The sequence below is a fragment of the Physeter macrocephalus genome, chromosome 17, assembly GCF_002837175.3.
Source record: "Physeter macrocephalus isolate SW-GA chromosome 17, ASM283717v5, whole genome shotgun sequence".
In the NCBI taxonomy this organism is placed as follows: Eukaryota; Metazoa; Chordata; class Mammalia; order Artiodactyla; family Physeteridae; genus Physeter; species Physeter macrocephalus.
The window spans coordinates 37,516,358-37,528,538 of record NC_041230.1 but is presented as its reverse complement, the minus strand read 5'-3'; the positions used below and the strand labels follow the sequence as shown (position 1 = coordinate 37,528,538).

Genomic DNA, 12,181 nt, shown 5'->3' with positions numbered 1-12,181 from the left:
ACCCAGGGTTAATGGTTTCCATGCTGTGGCTCCCACACTGGGAGTTCCAGATGTGGCGCTCTGACCCTGCAGAGCCAGCCAGCCAGTGCACACATCTGCTTTGGAGCTGATATGAAGAAAAGAGGTCTCCCCCACCCCCAGAGCCTGGGGAGGAGACTCAAACACAGTCCATTTGCTGAGGGGGGGCGGTTATGGCTCCATTGGGCCACCAGCCTGGCCGTCTGTCCACATCTGTCCATTTGTCTGAGTTTTCCCTGCTTTGAGCCCCTGGAAGTTGCAGCATTAGAGAGCCCTTAGGGCAGAATGAGCACTGGAGGTAGAGCCCAGGTCCAGTCCCTTCAAAGCAGTCCCTTCACCTGGGCCCAGCGAAGTGATAGAACAGGCTCCAGGGCTCCACCACCCTCGCAGGGAGTGGCAGGATGGGCACGCTAGGCTCTAGGGAGCATATGTGCACATCTGGTTTCACTCAGCGGGCCTCAATTCCTGAAAACCCCTGAGCTCCCCAGGAGAGCGTCGTTGAGTGACCTCTGGAAAAGCAGAAGTGAAGTCTGGGAACACACTGTCCTCTCACACTGTGCCGTGGCCAGCTGGCCAGCAAGGCCCCTCCGTGGGCCATGAGGCCATGGGTGAGTCTAAAGCAGGGGGCCGCCCTGCCTAGTGTACTGTGCCAGGGCTGCCTCTGTGCCTGCTGGGCCCCTGGGGCAGCGTGAGACCAACCCCTGGCCTGGGCCAAGACCCTCCCTCCCTGCCTCCCTGGGGCCTTTGCTGCAGAGGCTTGGGGACTGGAGATGCCGTGTGCTGCCTGCCCGCCCCTGGGAGCCCTGGTGGGACTGAAAGATCACTTTCAGGGCTGGCAGGATCTGGGAAAGGTTTCAGGAAGTGGATGGGAGGCAGGGCTGCCCAGCTGCCACCTCTCAAGGTCTGGCTGGAGCTGGCTGCCAAGCCCACACTTGGTCCCTCAGAGAGCAGAGAGTGTTGGACAGGCTAGGGGTCCTCATGTCCTCCTGCTAATCAGGGGTGAGAGTGGTAATCAGAGGTGCTAGCTGGGGCCTGGGCTCTGTTGGTGAGGGGTCCTGGCCCAGAAGACCTGGTTTGGGGGTTGGCAGGCAGTGGAGGGACAGGTCGCAGCTGTGGGGCCTCCTTGAGTCTGGCATGGCCCTGGGAGGAACAGTCATGCCAGGTGGGTGTTGGGCTACAACCTGCCCAGGCGCCTTCAAAGAGCTCAGCTGGATCCTGCTGGAGCAGGGCAATGGTCTTTGACATAGGCAATCTCAAGGTGGACAGGGGTACCCTGTGGAGGAGGGAGGGCAGGGCTCTCATTTGCCAGGCTGGGGTGTGCCCTCCCACACCAGCCTCTCTGGCTGGGCCTGAGGAAGCAGCCCTGTTTCCTGGACTTCAAGGGCTTCTCTCGCGGGCACCCTGTGGACTTGCCTGGAGCACTTGCTTGGGCCAGAGATCACAGGCAGGTCACCCTAACTGGTAGAGCAGAGAGTCAAGGGCCAAGGCTGAGGTTGTGCTCGGGCTGAGGGTGTGGGGCCTCACAGGCTGGGGGGAGGAGGCCAGGCTCTGGGGCCACGGGGGCTGCTGGGTAAAGGTGACAGCGACACGTTGAAGTTGGAAAACAACACTCTGGTGATGGTATGGAGAGTGAACTTGGGAGCTGGGAGCCAAGATGTGGGGCAGAAGGCCAGCAAAAGGGCACCGTGGTGGTGAGGAGGCCTGAGCGGCCCCAGGAAGTGAAGTTGGGGGGATAGTCACCAGAACATTGGGACAGGCAACACTGGGAAGCAGAGGACGTCTGGGAGTGTCCTGGGTGGGGTTGAGGGGCCCTGAGGAGCTGGCCCAAGGCCCTCAGGGGAGGCTGCAGGCCACGGGAAACTGAGCTGATTGGCTTCCTCTGAGGAGGGCTTTAGGTCGTACTGCGGGGAGAACTTCCTGACGGCAGCAGCATCTTCTTGGACATGAGAACTCAGCCTCTGAGGAAGTCTTTTGCTGTGAGAGATCCCAGACTGGCCAGACATTCCTGATGCCGGGCCATGGATGGGAGGATTTGGGGTAGACAGCTGGGCTTGTGGGTAGACCAGAGCAGTCCCCCACGTCTGTGCTAACCAGAACACTGCTCACACCTCAGCCCAGGCACGTCTGGGGCTCTCAGGGGCTGTCACCGAGGCTTTCAGGCTTCCCAGCTCAGGGCACAGAGCAGAATTAGCCCCTGCCTTCCCAGAGCCCCTGGCGTCCTCGTCTGCCCTCGGAGGCTGGGCCAGGGCTGGGTGGCCGAGTCTCCCACAAAGTTCTCAACAAGTTCCAGGCCTCTTCTCCTGTGCTCTGATCCCACCCCCAGTCACACCTCCTCCACATCCCTCGGAGAGAGCAGGAAGCTGGAGGGGAGGGGGCTGGTTTCTAATGGGCCTGTCCCAGCCCTGAGGACTGTGTAAAGGGCTTGGGGCTGCCAGCCACTGGGTCTGGCCGCCAGGTTTCTTGAACAGAGTCAGAGCTGGTTCAGAAGCCCTGTGTGGTCTGAGCCAAAGGATTGGCTAGCCTGCCTGCCTCCAAGTTGCCTTCTTGGCTGGTGGGCTGTCCCCTCACCCTGGGTCACTGGGAGAAGTGGGTCTTGGCCAGGGGAAGTGGTCTGGAATGGCCCTCTGATGTCATCACTGGGGGCTTTTAAAAATGAGTTTCCTGGTTAGGAAAACTCAGGCCTTGGGCAGGATTCTCAGTAGAATCTCCCGGGTTTGCTCTGATTCGACAAACACTAGCAGAAACCACCCGGTCGTCTGTGTTCCAACAGCCAAGTCCCCAGATGCAGTGTCAGCAGAACGCAGTAGCCAAGACATAGGGATGTTTGCTTTAAGGCCCATGCTAAGCCCCAGGGGTGGGGCGCATGCAAAGGAGAGTCCACCCATCAGCTTTGCCCCTCTTATTCACACGTACTAGCTTCTGAAGGAATGGCTGGCACCACAAGTGATGCCAGAGGGTTTATCCGTGAACCATGACAGTCTAGGGCCCCTGTCAGGTGGGCAGTGAGTGTCCAGGTTGCCTCCGAGGCTGTGGAGGGGCCTGCTGTGGCCCCTCTCTGCCACCTGCCAGCTCTTCTGGAACTAAAGTATGCCTGGGCAGCTGGGTCCATATCTGAAAGGCCCATCCTGGGCCAAAGGCCATGGGAGAATGGTCAAAAATGTAAGGGGTGGGGGAGGAGAGGAGACCAGAGTTGGGGATGGAGAGAATCCACCAGGTCTGATCTATATCCCCAGCCTCTCTATGCTTGACTGTGGGACTCTGGACATGTTTCGTGTTTCCTCTGATTTCCCTTTTTTGAGTCTGTGAAATGGGCATGGCTGGCGGGTCCAACACATAGGTTGCTTCTGGCATGGCGTTAAGTATTCAGCAGGGCCCATCTGTTTCCAGGTAGGGTTGGTCTTGGTTCTCGCCTTGTGTTGGGGTGCTGCCTCCCACCTCATCAGTGCCAGGTGTTGAATGGAGTTGGTGGGGGCTGGAGAGGAGAGAGGGTGCTTGGCGGTGGGGGACTTGGGGAGCGAGCCTGCCCAGGGAGGGCAGCCCCGTGGAGCAGGTGAGGCTGGGGCACAGAGGTTTCACGCGGCTGGAGAGCTCGGACGGCTGTAGTGGAGGTGTGGCACGGCGCTTGGGGAAGCCTTCTGGCAGCAGGTGCAGGGATGCCAGGCGAGGGGGTGTCGGGATGCCTGGCTCCTGGATGCTTTGGAGGATAGGAATCAGGAAGCCGGGCTGGGGTCCAGGGCCCAAACTCACTGTCCCAGAGAATAGTGGGACTGCTGGCATGAGGGGCCCTGCCAAGAGGACTGGGTTTTGCCCTGCTTTTTGCCCTTTGCATCTGGTCTGGCTTCCAAGCCCTGGCTGTGGCCTGTCACCGCCTGAGAAGGGCTCTTTGCTGGTTGCAGTGGCTGGGTGGATAAATGGACAGGTTTGAGCTGGCAGCTGCTGCGCCAGACCGTCTGACCCAGAACACCACATCCCGGCCTGGGCTTCCAGCTGCTGTCCGCGCTGTGGCTTCCCCTAGTGGGGATTGGAGCACCTACCTTGCCTGGGCCAGAACTCCCTGCCCACTAGTTTTTTCAAGTATCACAATGTTTACTGATAGATAAAAGATGTAAAAGCAGGGCATATGACATATGACTTGATAAATTAAGTAGAGTTAATTTCAGTATGAAAATAAGAGGGACCAATTCATATTCTCATCATTTGTTTCATGCCCACAAAAACCACTTCGAGGGCATTAACAATCTCTCAAAACTTATCAGTTTTGTGCAAGTAAAGCATGTTTTTTTTTAAAAAAAAAAAATTTATTTATTTATTTATTTATTTATTTATTTTTGGCTGCATTGGGTCTTTGTTGCTGCATGCAGGCTTTCTCTAGTTGTGGCGAGCAGGAGCTACAGTTTGTTGCAGTGCACGGGCTTCTCGTTGCGGCGGCTTCTCTTGTTGTGGAGCATGGGCTCTAGGCGCGTGGGCTTCAGTAGTTGTGGCTCGAGGGCTTAGTTGCTCCCCAGCATGTGGGATCTTCCCGGACCAGGGCTCGAACCCATGTCCCCTGCATTGGCAGGCAGATTCTTAACCACTGTGCCACCAGGGAAGCCCCCCATGTTTCTTAAAAAAAAAAAAAAGTGCACTTATCCAGAGTCAGGGATATTAAAAGCTAGCTTGTAAAACCCATCACTAGAGGTGGAAATACAGGCTTATGCTAATACGGCGAAATCCCTCAATTAGAGTTAAGAATTTTTCTGTAACAACCAAATGGTTAATCAAATACTGCAACAACTCGAGCCTTACTGAGCAAAGCACCTTCTTACCCCATGCCTTATTCCAGGTGTAGGTGGGCCTTGGCCACACTGGTGAGGAGGGGGAAGAATGGACCCAGGGCAGGGCTCACAGCAGACGGCCGGGGGTGAGGATGGAGGAGTGTGCACACCTCCTGGGCAAAATGGCAGCGGGGTCCACGGGGCAGAGCAGGGAGCTGGTGGCTTCTCCCTCCCCACTTTGCCCTCAGTTCTGTCCCCCTTTTGGGTGGCCACCGGAAAAAAGGTGTGAATGGTAGAGAGATGGCAAAGGAAGTGGATGATGAAGGCCTCCTGCAGGCCTCACGAGGTTCAAGTCCACTCTGAGTGCCCAGGAGCCACAGAGGACAGGAGTGCTGACTGCCACCCGGGTGCAGGTAGAAAGTGGCCACTCGAATGGCACGCACCCCTCCCTCCCTGCCTCCCTCCCTCCCTCCACGCCTCCCTCCCATATACTCTTCCATCTATTCTTTGGCACACCTGACTCTGGGCTGGGAGCATTCTCCTCCTGATGGGGTACAGGAGGAGGGGCACCACAGGGGTCCCTGAAGTCTGTAGAGCGATGCTGTGCCCCACTCGCCCTTCCTCTCTAAGCAGCCGGGTATAGCATGGCCCTCCAGGTCCACAGACACACGGGGAGGCCTTAAGCCGGGGCAAGGGGGGCGGCGCTTGTGGAAATGTTCACAGGTGTCACCCTTCCTGTCATCCTCTGGGCAACCTTCCAGGGCACAGAAAGCATGCATTCCTCAGTCAGCAGAAGCCAGCCTCCGCTGTTCGGCCTTAATCCACACTCGCATGCACATGCACACATGGGTCCCTCCTTGGTACTGCCATCACTACCGCAGTGTCCCCCATTTCAAAGCCCAGGAGCAAACCCTCTTGCTGTCTTCACCATCCCTCTTCCCAGTCTTCCATTTATTCCACGGTTACTTACTGAACGTGAAAATGCACCAGAACATACTGTGTTCTAGGCTCTAGCATACTGCAGTGACCCAGAGTCCCTGCTATCGTGGTTTATGTGCCCCGTGCCAGATGGGATGTGATGTGTTACAAAGAAAAATGGCACAAATGAAGGGACAGAGTGGTGGGGCTATAGGAGAAGCCTCTGAAGATGGGCATTTGAGGAGAGCTCATCACTTTCCAAGCAAGGGGACAGGGAAAGGCCCTGAGGTGAGGATGTACAGATGAGTGATGGGGTCTGCCTGGTGTTTTAAGATCACTCTGGGGCTTCCCTGGTGTCGCAGCGGTTGAGAGTCCGCCTGCCGATGCAGGGGATACGGGTTTGTGCCCCGGTCCGGGAAGATCCCACATGCCGCGGAGCGGCTGGGCCTGCGAGCCATGGCCGCTGAGCCTGCGCGTCCGGAGCCTGTGCTCCGCAACGGGAGAGGCCACAGCGGTGAGAGGCCCGCGTACCGCAAAAAAAAAAAAAAAAAAAAAAAAAGATGGCTGCTGGGTGGAGAAGAGACTGGGGGATGGGACGCATGGGCAACAGTTATGAGACAGGTTGTTGCCACGATTCCCCAGGGACTCACCTGTCCTGCCTCCCCAGGGCCCTTCTGCTCTGTCCTCTTCTCCCTTTTCTCTCACCCTTGCTCTGAAGAGCTCAGGAGAGCCCGTGGGCTTGGCTTGCCTGCCTCCAGCCACTCCTCGGGCAAGGCCAGTCTTTCTCCCCAGCCTTATCTCCCCCTCACACAGCTCATTTGTCCTTTAGGCCACTCCTCACTCATGCCATCCTGCTAGCTGCTTCCTTTGCATTTTCCTGTCCCTGCGTTTTGCCTGGCCCAGCCTGGAGTGTCCTCTCAGTCCTATCTTGGTGCCCTCTCCACTTTACCCTTGGCCTGGGGCATGTCCTTCATTTCATATGCATTGTTTCTGGCTGGGGGTATGTTGGCTTGCTCCTTTAACCCTGAGGCTCTGGAGGGTAGGGCGCATGTCTTATTCTGCTTTAAGTTAGGGCCATCCTGGAGCCCACCATGCAGGAGAGCCTCAAAGGCTGTGGGTTGTGAATGGCACCTTGGGTTGGGGTTTCCCAGGTTTTCTTGTCGTTTGGGGGAACAATGGTTCTACTTGTACTTGGACTCTGGGGCCCAGTGTCCTGGCTTTGGCCTGACTGCCCTGGAGTAGGCTGTGAGCCAACAGGGAGGTGGAGGCAGGGACAGGAGGTCAGGGTAGCAGCAGGGCACAACTGCAGGAGAGGGTCTGGGACCCAGAGTCGGGGTGGGGACAGGGACTTGGGGTCCTGGGGAGGTTTGGCACGGCAGGCTCTCACCCCCCACCCTTGGGTTTCAGACCTGAAGCTGCACCTGCAGAGCACTGACTACGGCAACTTCCTGGCCAATGAGGCATCACCGCTGACAGTGTCCGTCATCGATGACCGGCTCAAGGAGAAGATGGTGGTGGAGTTCCGCCACATGAGGAACCATGCCTATGAGCCGCTCGCCAGCTTCCTGGACTTCATTACGTGAGTGTTCTCTATAGTGCCTTTTCCCCCCACTGGATGGGACAGCTCCTCTGTCAGCAGGGTCCTCCCGGGTTGGGTGGCTGGGCTGCTCATTCAGCAATGCTGGGCCCAGGCCACCACCTATAAAATGGGGTCACCAGCCACTTCACTGCTGTCTGGGAATCTGGTGGGCAGGCCTGAGTGTCCCACGCTGTAGTGCTAGATGAAGCTGCTTTCCCTGCGTCCCTGGTGTCAACAGGGATCAGGGATGACAGGAGCCCTTTCCCTCGTTTACCCTATAACACTCACCCTGAACACTCACCAGGCCCCCACTGCCCATCTTGGGGTCGGGGGATGGGTAGAGCTTTGAAGAGTCAGGTTTTGGGATGGACCATTCAGGCCCTATGACCCTGTGTGGGCTGAGGCTCCTCTGTCGTCTCTGACCATGGCCCTGGGTCTCAGGGAGAAGTGGGGCAAGGCGGAGAGGGTGCTGAACACCTGGCCGCCTTTCCCAGTTCTGGCCCAGGCCCCCATGCTAACAACCCTTGGCTGCTCAGCATTCTTACTGTCTAACCCTTGGGTGCAACCCTGCCTCCACTAAGCTCCTGGAGAAGAGGAAAGGACCCTGAGACCTACAGGCCGGGGAGGGCACTTGGACGAGACAGCCTCTGCTCACCAGGTGTGCCTGTGGAAACAGGGAGGTAGAGAGGCCCCTTCTGCCAGGATGGCCCAGGAGCCATGAGCCAGGGCCTGGTGGACAAAGAGTTGGCCCTGGCCCAGGTGGCTGCCCAGTGCAGGTGGTAGACAGAGACATTGGTGGCTGTCTTACATGAGTGTGCTCTGCACTGCTGGAGTGTGAGTGTGTGTTGTGGGGAAGCCTTTCCAGGCGCTCTTCTGGGTACTGTCTAGGTTTAACCCTTCCCTGCTGGTGGGACCCCCAGATCCGGGGGACCTGGCATACCTCCTACGCTTACACTTGCAGGGACAGAGCTGGATGCCTGCTGCTTGGCCTGCTTCCCACCCCCAGCCAGGAGGAGCCATTTACTCGAGATCCACTTGCTCAAGTAGAGGCTGCAACCAAAAGGGCTCTATCCTTGGGTTGAGGCCGCAGGCTGGGACACTTGAAGGACTCAGGCTGGGAAGCAGGCTGTCTCCTGGCCACAGGCCTCCTTCCGGGGGACCTCCCTGCTGTCCTGGCTGGATCCATATCACACTGCCTTGGCCCCCATCAGGGTACAGCCGACATGGTCCTTCTGGGCAGGAGGCCAGAGATGGCATGTGTCTCGTGCTGCCACATTGGGGGTCATACTGCAGTGCCCATCTGTCATTCAACCCCTAGCCTGGGCCTGGGTGTCTTTTACCTGAAGGCCAGAGCTGAAGGACATACCAGGAAGCAGTGCGTTTATTGCCAGAGCCCAGCCTTCACCTTGTTTGCACAGGGCTCCTTCAGCTTCCTGGTGAATGTTCTGGCCTTGCTAGCTAGGCTGGCCAGAGGAGGCTGATCCCATGCCAGTGGTAAGAGGGCAGATGTCATCCATCCTGCTGCCTGCTTGGCCACCTGCCTGTGCTGCCAGCCCCTGGCCTGTCTTGGTGCCCTCAGAGGCTTGGTCTTAGCCTGCCAGGCCATGAAACTGGAGAGGGCTCTGAGCGTGACTGAGGCTGCATGGCCGCCAGCTGTTTGCTGGAGGTTGGCTGCAAGCACCAAGCATGCTTAAAGCAGCCAAGCACTATCCTGTGGCAGGCTGTCACTTCCCCGCCCCTTCCATTCATGGGTGATCTCACAGTCTTCCCATCCCCTCAGTCCTGCTCTGTCTCAGGAAGAGCTCGGCAGCCACGTGTCAGCCTGTCTGAGCCTGTGGCTGCTTGTTCATGACCTCGTCATCTCCAGTGACCTGCTCCTCTGCTCTCCACTTCAGCCACCCCCACGATGGCTGCCCAAGAACATGTCACCACCTGGAACTGCTCCGGCCCTGAAATCGCTGAGTCAGGCACCCCGTATCTACCCACAGCCTTCAGGCCTTCCAGCCCACTCTCAGCCCCTTGTGGGACATGGGTTCCGGCCTCAGCAGGGCTCTGGACCTTGCTTCCTCCCCCACCACCCCTTCTGTCTTCATTTTTCTTCCTCCCCAGCTGAGGTTCCCTGGTCCATCATTCAAGCACTTTTCTGCCAACATCCGCAGCACTCTTGGCCGCCCATCTCATGGTCCCACCCGGCTGGCAGCTCCCCAGCCCTGGAGGAAGCCCAGCAGCCTCCAGCCTCAAGGCGCCCTCCCCCACCTCTGCTGCCTGGAGCAGAGCTGGGGAAGCCAGTGTTGAGTGGATTTTCCCTGCTGCCAGACATGCACACTTACCAGTTCAGCTGGCCTGGCCTGTCCCTGCCCAGCTGGCCACTCGCTCTCCCTACTCAGCACCCTGCAGCTCCCCACCGAGGGTGGGAAGACCACCTCCCCATCTTAAACACCATTCATCTCCTGCCCCCAGCCTTCTCTCTGGGTAGATGGCCCACCTCTTCCTCCACAGAGACAGTAGAAGCCAGTCCACCTCCCAGCACTGTGTCTGTGCCCCTGAACCCCGTTCCAATGGCAGAGGTACCCTCCTCTTCTCTTGGGTCCTTCTGCCGATGTCCTGAGTCCCCTCACCCCACTCCCTGAACGCTGAGGGCCACTCATCTGCACTCCTGTCTGTGCAGCCCCTTCCCTTCCAGATTCTTCCCAACAGCATCTAAACAAGTTCAAATCTCTCACACCATTAAAAACCCATCTTGTGCAGCCTGAATGTTTACATTCACTCTGTGTTCTCTCACCTCCTGCATCCTGAGCCTCCAGTCCGCTTCCAGCCATCCCATCACTCCACCAAAGGCCCCGGCTAAGGTCACCGCTGACCTTCATGTGGCCAGGATCTCCAGACCTAATAGGAGCCACACCCTCTTACCTCCTTCCAGCAGTCTCCTTCCTCTCATGGTGTCTCTTCGGTTTAACTCCTACCTCCCTGGCTGCTCCTTCTCTTCCTCCTCCACTCCACCTCCGTAATCTCCTCCACCCTGGCTCATCCCAGGAGTAAGGAGTGTTGCAGAAGAGGGTGAAGGCTTCCACAGGGGTCTGTCCAGGGGACCTCCCCAGGCCAGGGACTCACCACTGGCTTCCCTGAGGAGGTGGCTGTTTGGCTGAGGGCAAGGGCATTGGAAAGAAGAATTGGGGGAAGGCAGGGGGAACCATACATGTCCCGAGCAGGTGGAGCACGGAGCCCCTGGCTCTGTGACCCTCTGGGAAGGAGGCAGATACCCCAGGGATGTCCAGAGGAATGTTACCGGAAATGAGAGTGCCATCCCCAGGTGATGGACGTGTCAGCTAGATACCCCATCCTGGGTGTGGGGGCTTGAGAGAACAATGCCAGTGTTGCCCACAGACAGAGCTGGCCCAGCTGGGGCGGAGGTTGGGACCACCACAGAGGTCATCTTAGCTCCAGACTCAGAATCTCTTAGTCACCTTCGGAGCTGCCCCAAGATGGCTGGAACTGGTTTCTGCAGGAGGCAGTGAGTTCCTTGTCATTGCAGGTGTGCAAGCAGAAGCTGGGCAAGGTGTCCTGTGCCCTCCTGTGTGAGAGACAGTGTCCAGTGCTTTTGTAGATCCCAGGCAGCCTTGAGCCAACACACATGACCAGTATTCAGCTCTGGGCCAGGCGCAGTGCCAGGAGGGAGGGAGGCTTATGGATGCAATAGGATGGGTGCCAGTGGTGGTGCAGATAGCTTCTGGGGAGGCCTGTGAGCAGCTGCCATAAATGGAACCAGGGGCTTCAGCATTGAGAGGACTCGAGGGTCAGATGGGGTTCGAGAGGCCACTCAGAGTGGGTGGCCAGAGTGGAGGCAGCTGCCTCATGTGTGGTAGACAGGCCCTGAGTGAGAGAGGTCCCTCTGAAGTAGACTGTCATCAGTCATGTGGTTTTGAGATGATTCAGCTCAATTTCATGGTGATAACATGTAATACATCACTGTACCAAGGGCTTCTTCCAGACTCAGCCTTTCACTTGCTGTCTGACATGGGGTAGAGCCTCTGTTGGGTTTTCTGAGCTTCAGAGGAGACTTTGATCTGGGCCATCCCATATGGTGTCCTATGAGAGAGTAGGCCCCAGAAGGGAAGCTGGAAGAGAATGGCTTGTGGAGACGTGAGTTTGGTCTCTGGGGATTCCCAGGTGGGCCCCAAAGGCCTTGTCCTTAGATGAGTGAGCCTCCCTGGAGGGGCCGTCTCCAGTGTGTAGCACCTGCCTGAAGCCCAGGTAGCCATTGGCAGAGCCCGGGCATGGTGACCTGCACCATCTGGGGGAGGTGAGGTCTCATATTCTACTGTGCCAGGGGCCTCAGTGCCACCAGCCTGGAGTGGGCTGCTGGAAAGAAGCTTTGTCCTGGGACAATGGCCTCAAGTGCCCAGTGGGCCTGTCAGCACACCTGCCACTCTCCCCAGGTCACATTTTCCAAACCTTGGGCTCTGCTGGGTCACAGCGGGTATCAGGTGTCCTTAGGCCTCCCTATTCTGGCCCCCCAGCCTTCACTGTCCACAACCACCGTTTCTGAGTTGATAGCAGGGTCTCTGTAGCCTGGGGCGCTAGGCCTGCTGTGGTTTCTGGGTCCTGGGCTCGACCCGGCTCCGGCCCTGAGGGAGAGCCAGCACTGACACTGTTCTCCTGAGTCTGAGGGAGAGCATGCAGGTGCCCTTTGATGCTCAGAAGTCTCAGGTTGGGTCAGGGAGGACCCAACTGGACCTCAGGAGAGGGGCAGGATTTTAATAAGGAGAAGGTCAGGGCGTCACTGGCTCTGCTGGGGGCTGTACTTCAGTCATCCTAATTGCAAAGGGGAAACTGAGGCTTGACAGGTAATGTGCTGAAGCCACAGCTTGATATCTCTGTTCACTTTCCACCTGGGCAGTGCTCTGTAGGACCC

The 12,181-nt window shown here is 57.8% G+C and overlaps 1 protein-coding gene across 2 annotated transcripts in view; it reads left to right on the top strand.

Moving 5' to 3' along the window:
• The window catches only part of ATP6V0D1 (ATPase H+ transporting V0 subunit d1), a 38,592-nt gene that overhangs the window by 16,792 nt on the left and 9,619 nt on the right, over positions 1–12,181 (top strand). For both annotated transcript variants that reach the window (XM_007125900.3, XM_028477483.2), the window contains exon 2: positions 7,098–7,269. In XM_007125900.3, the coding sequence (XP_007125962.1) occupies positions 7,098–7,269 (172 nt within the window). The remainder of the gene's footprint in view (positions 1–7,097; positions 7,270–12,181) is intronic.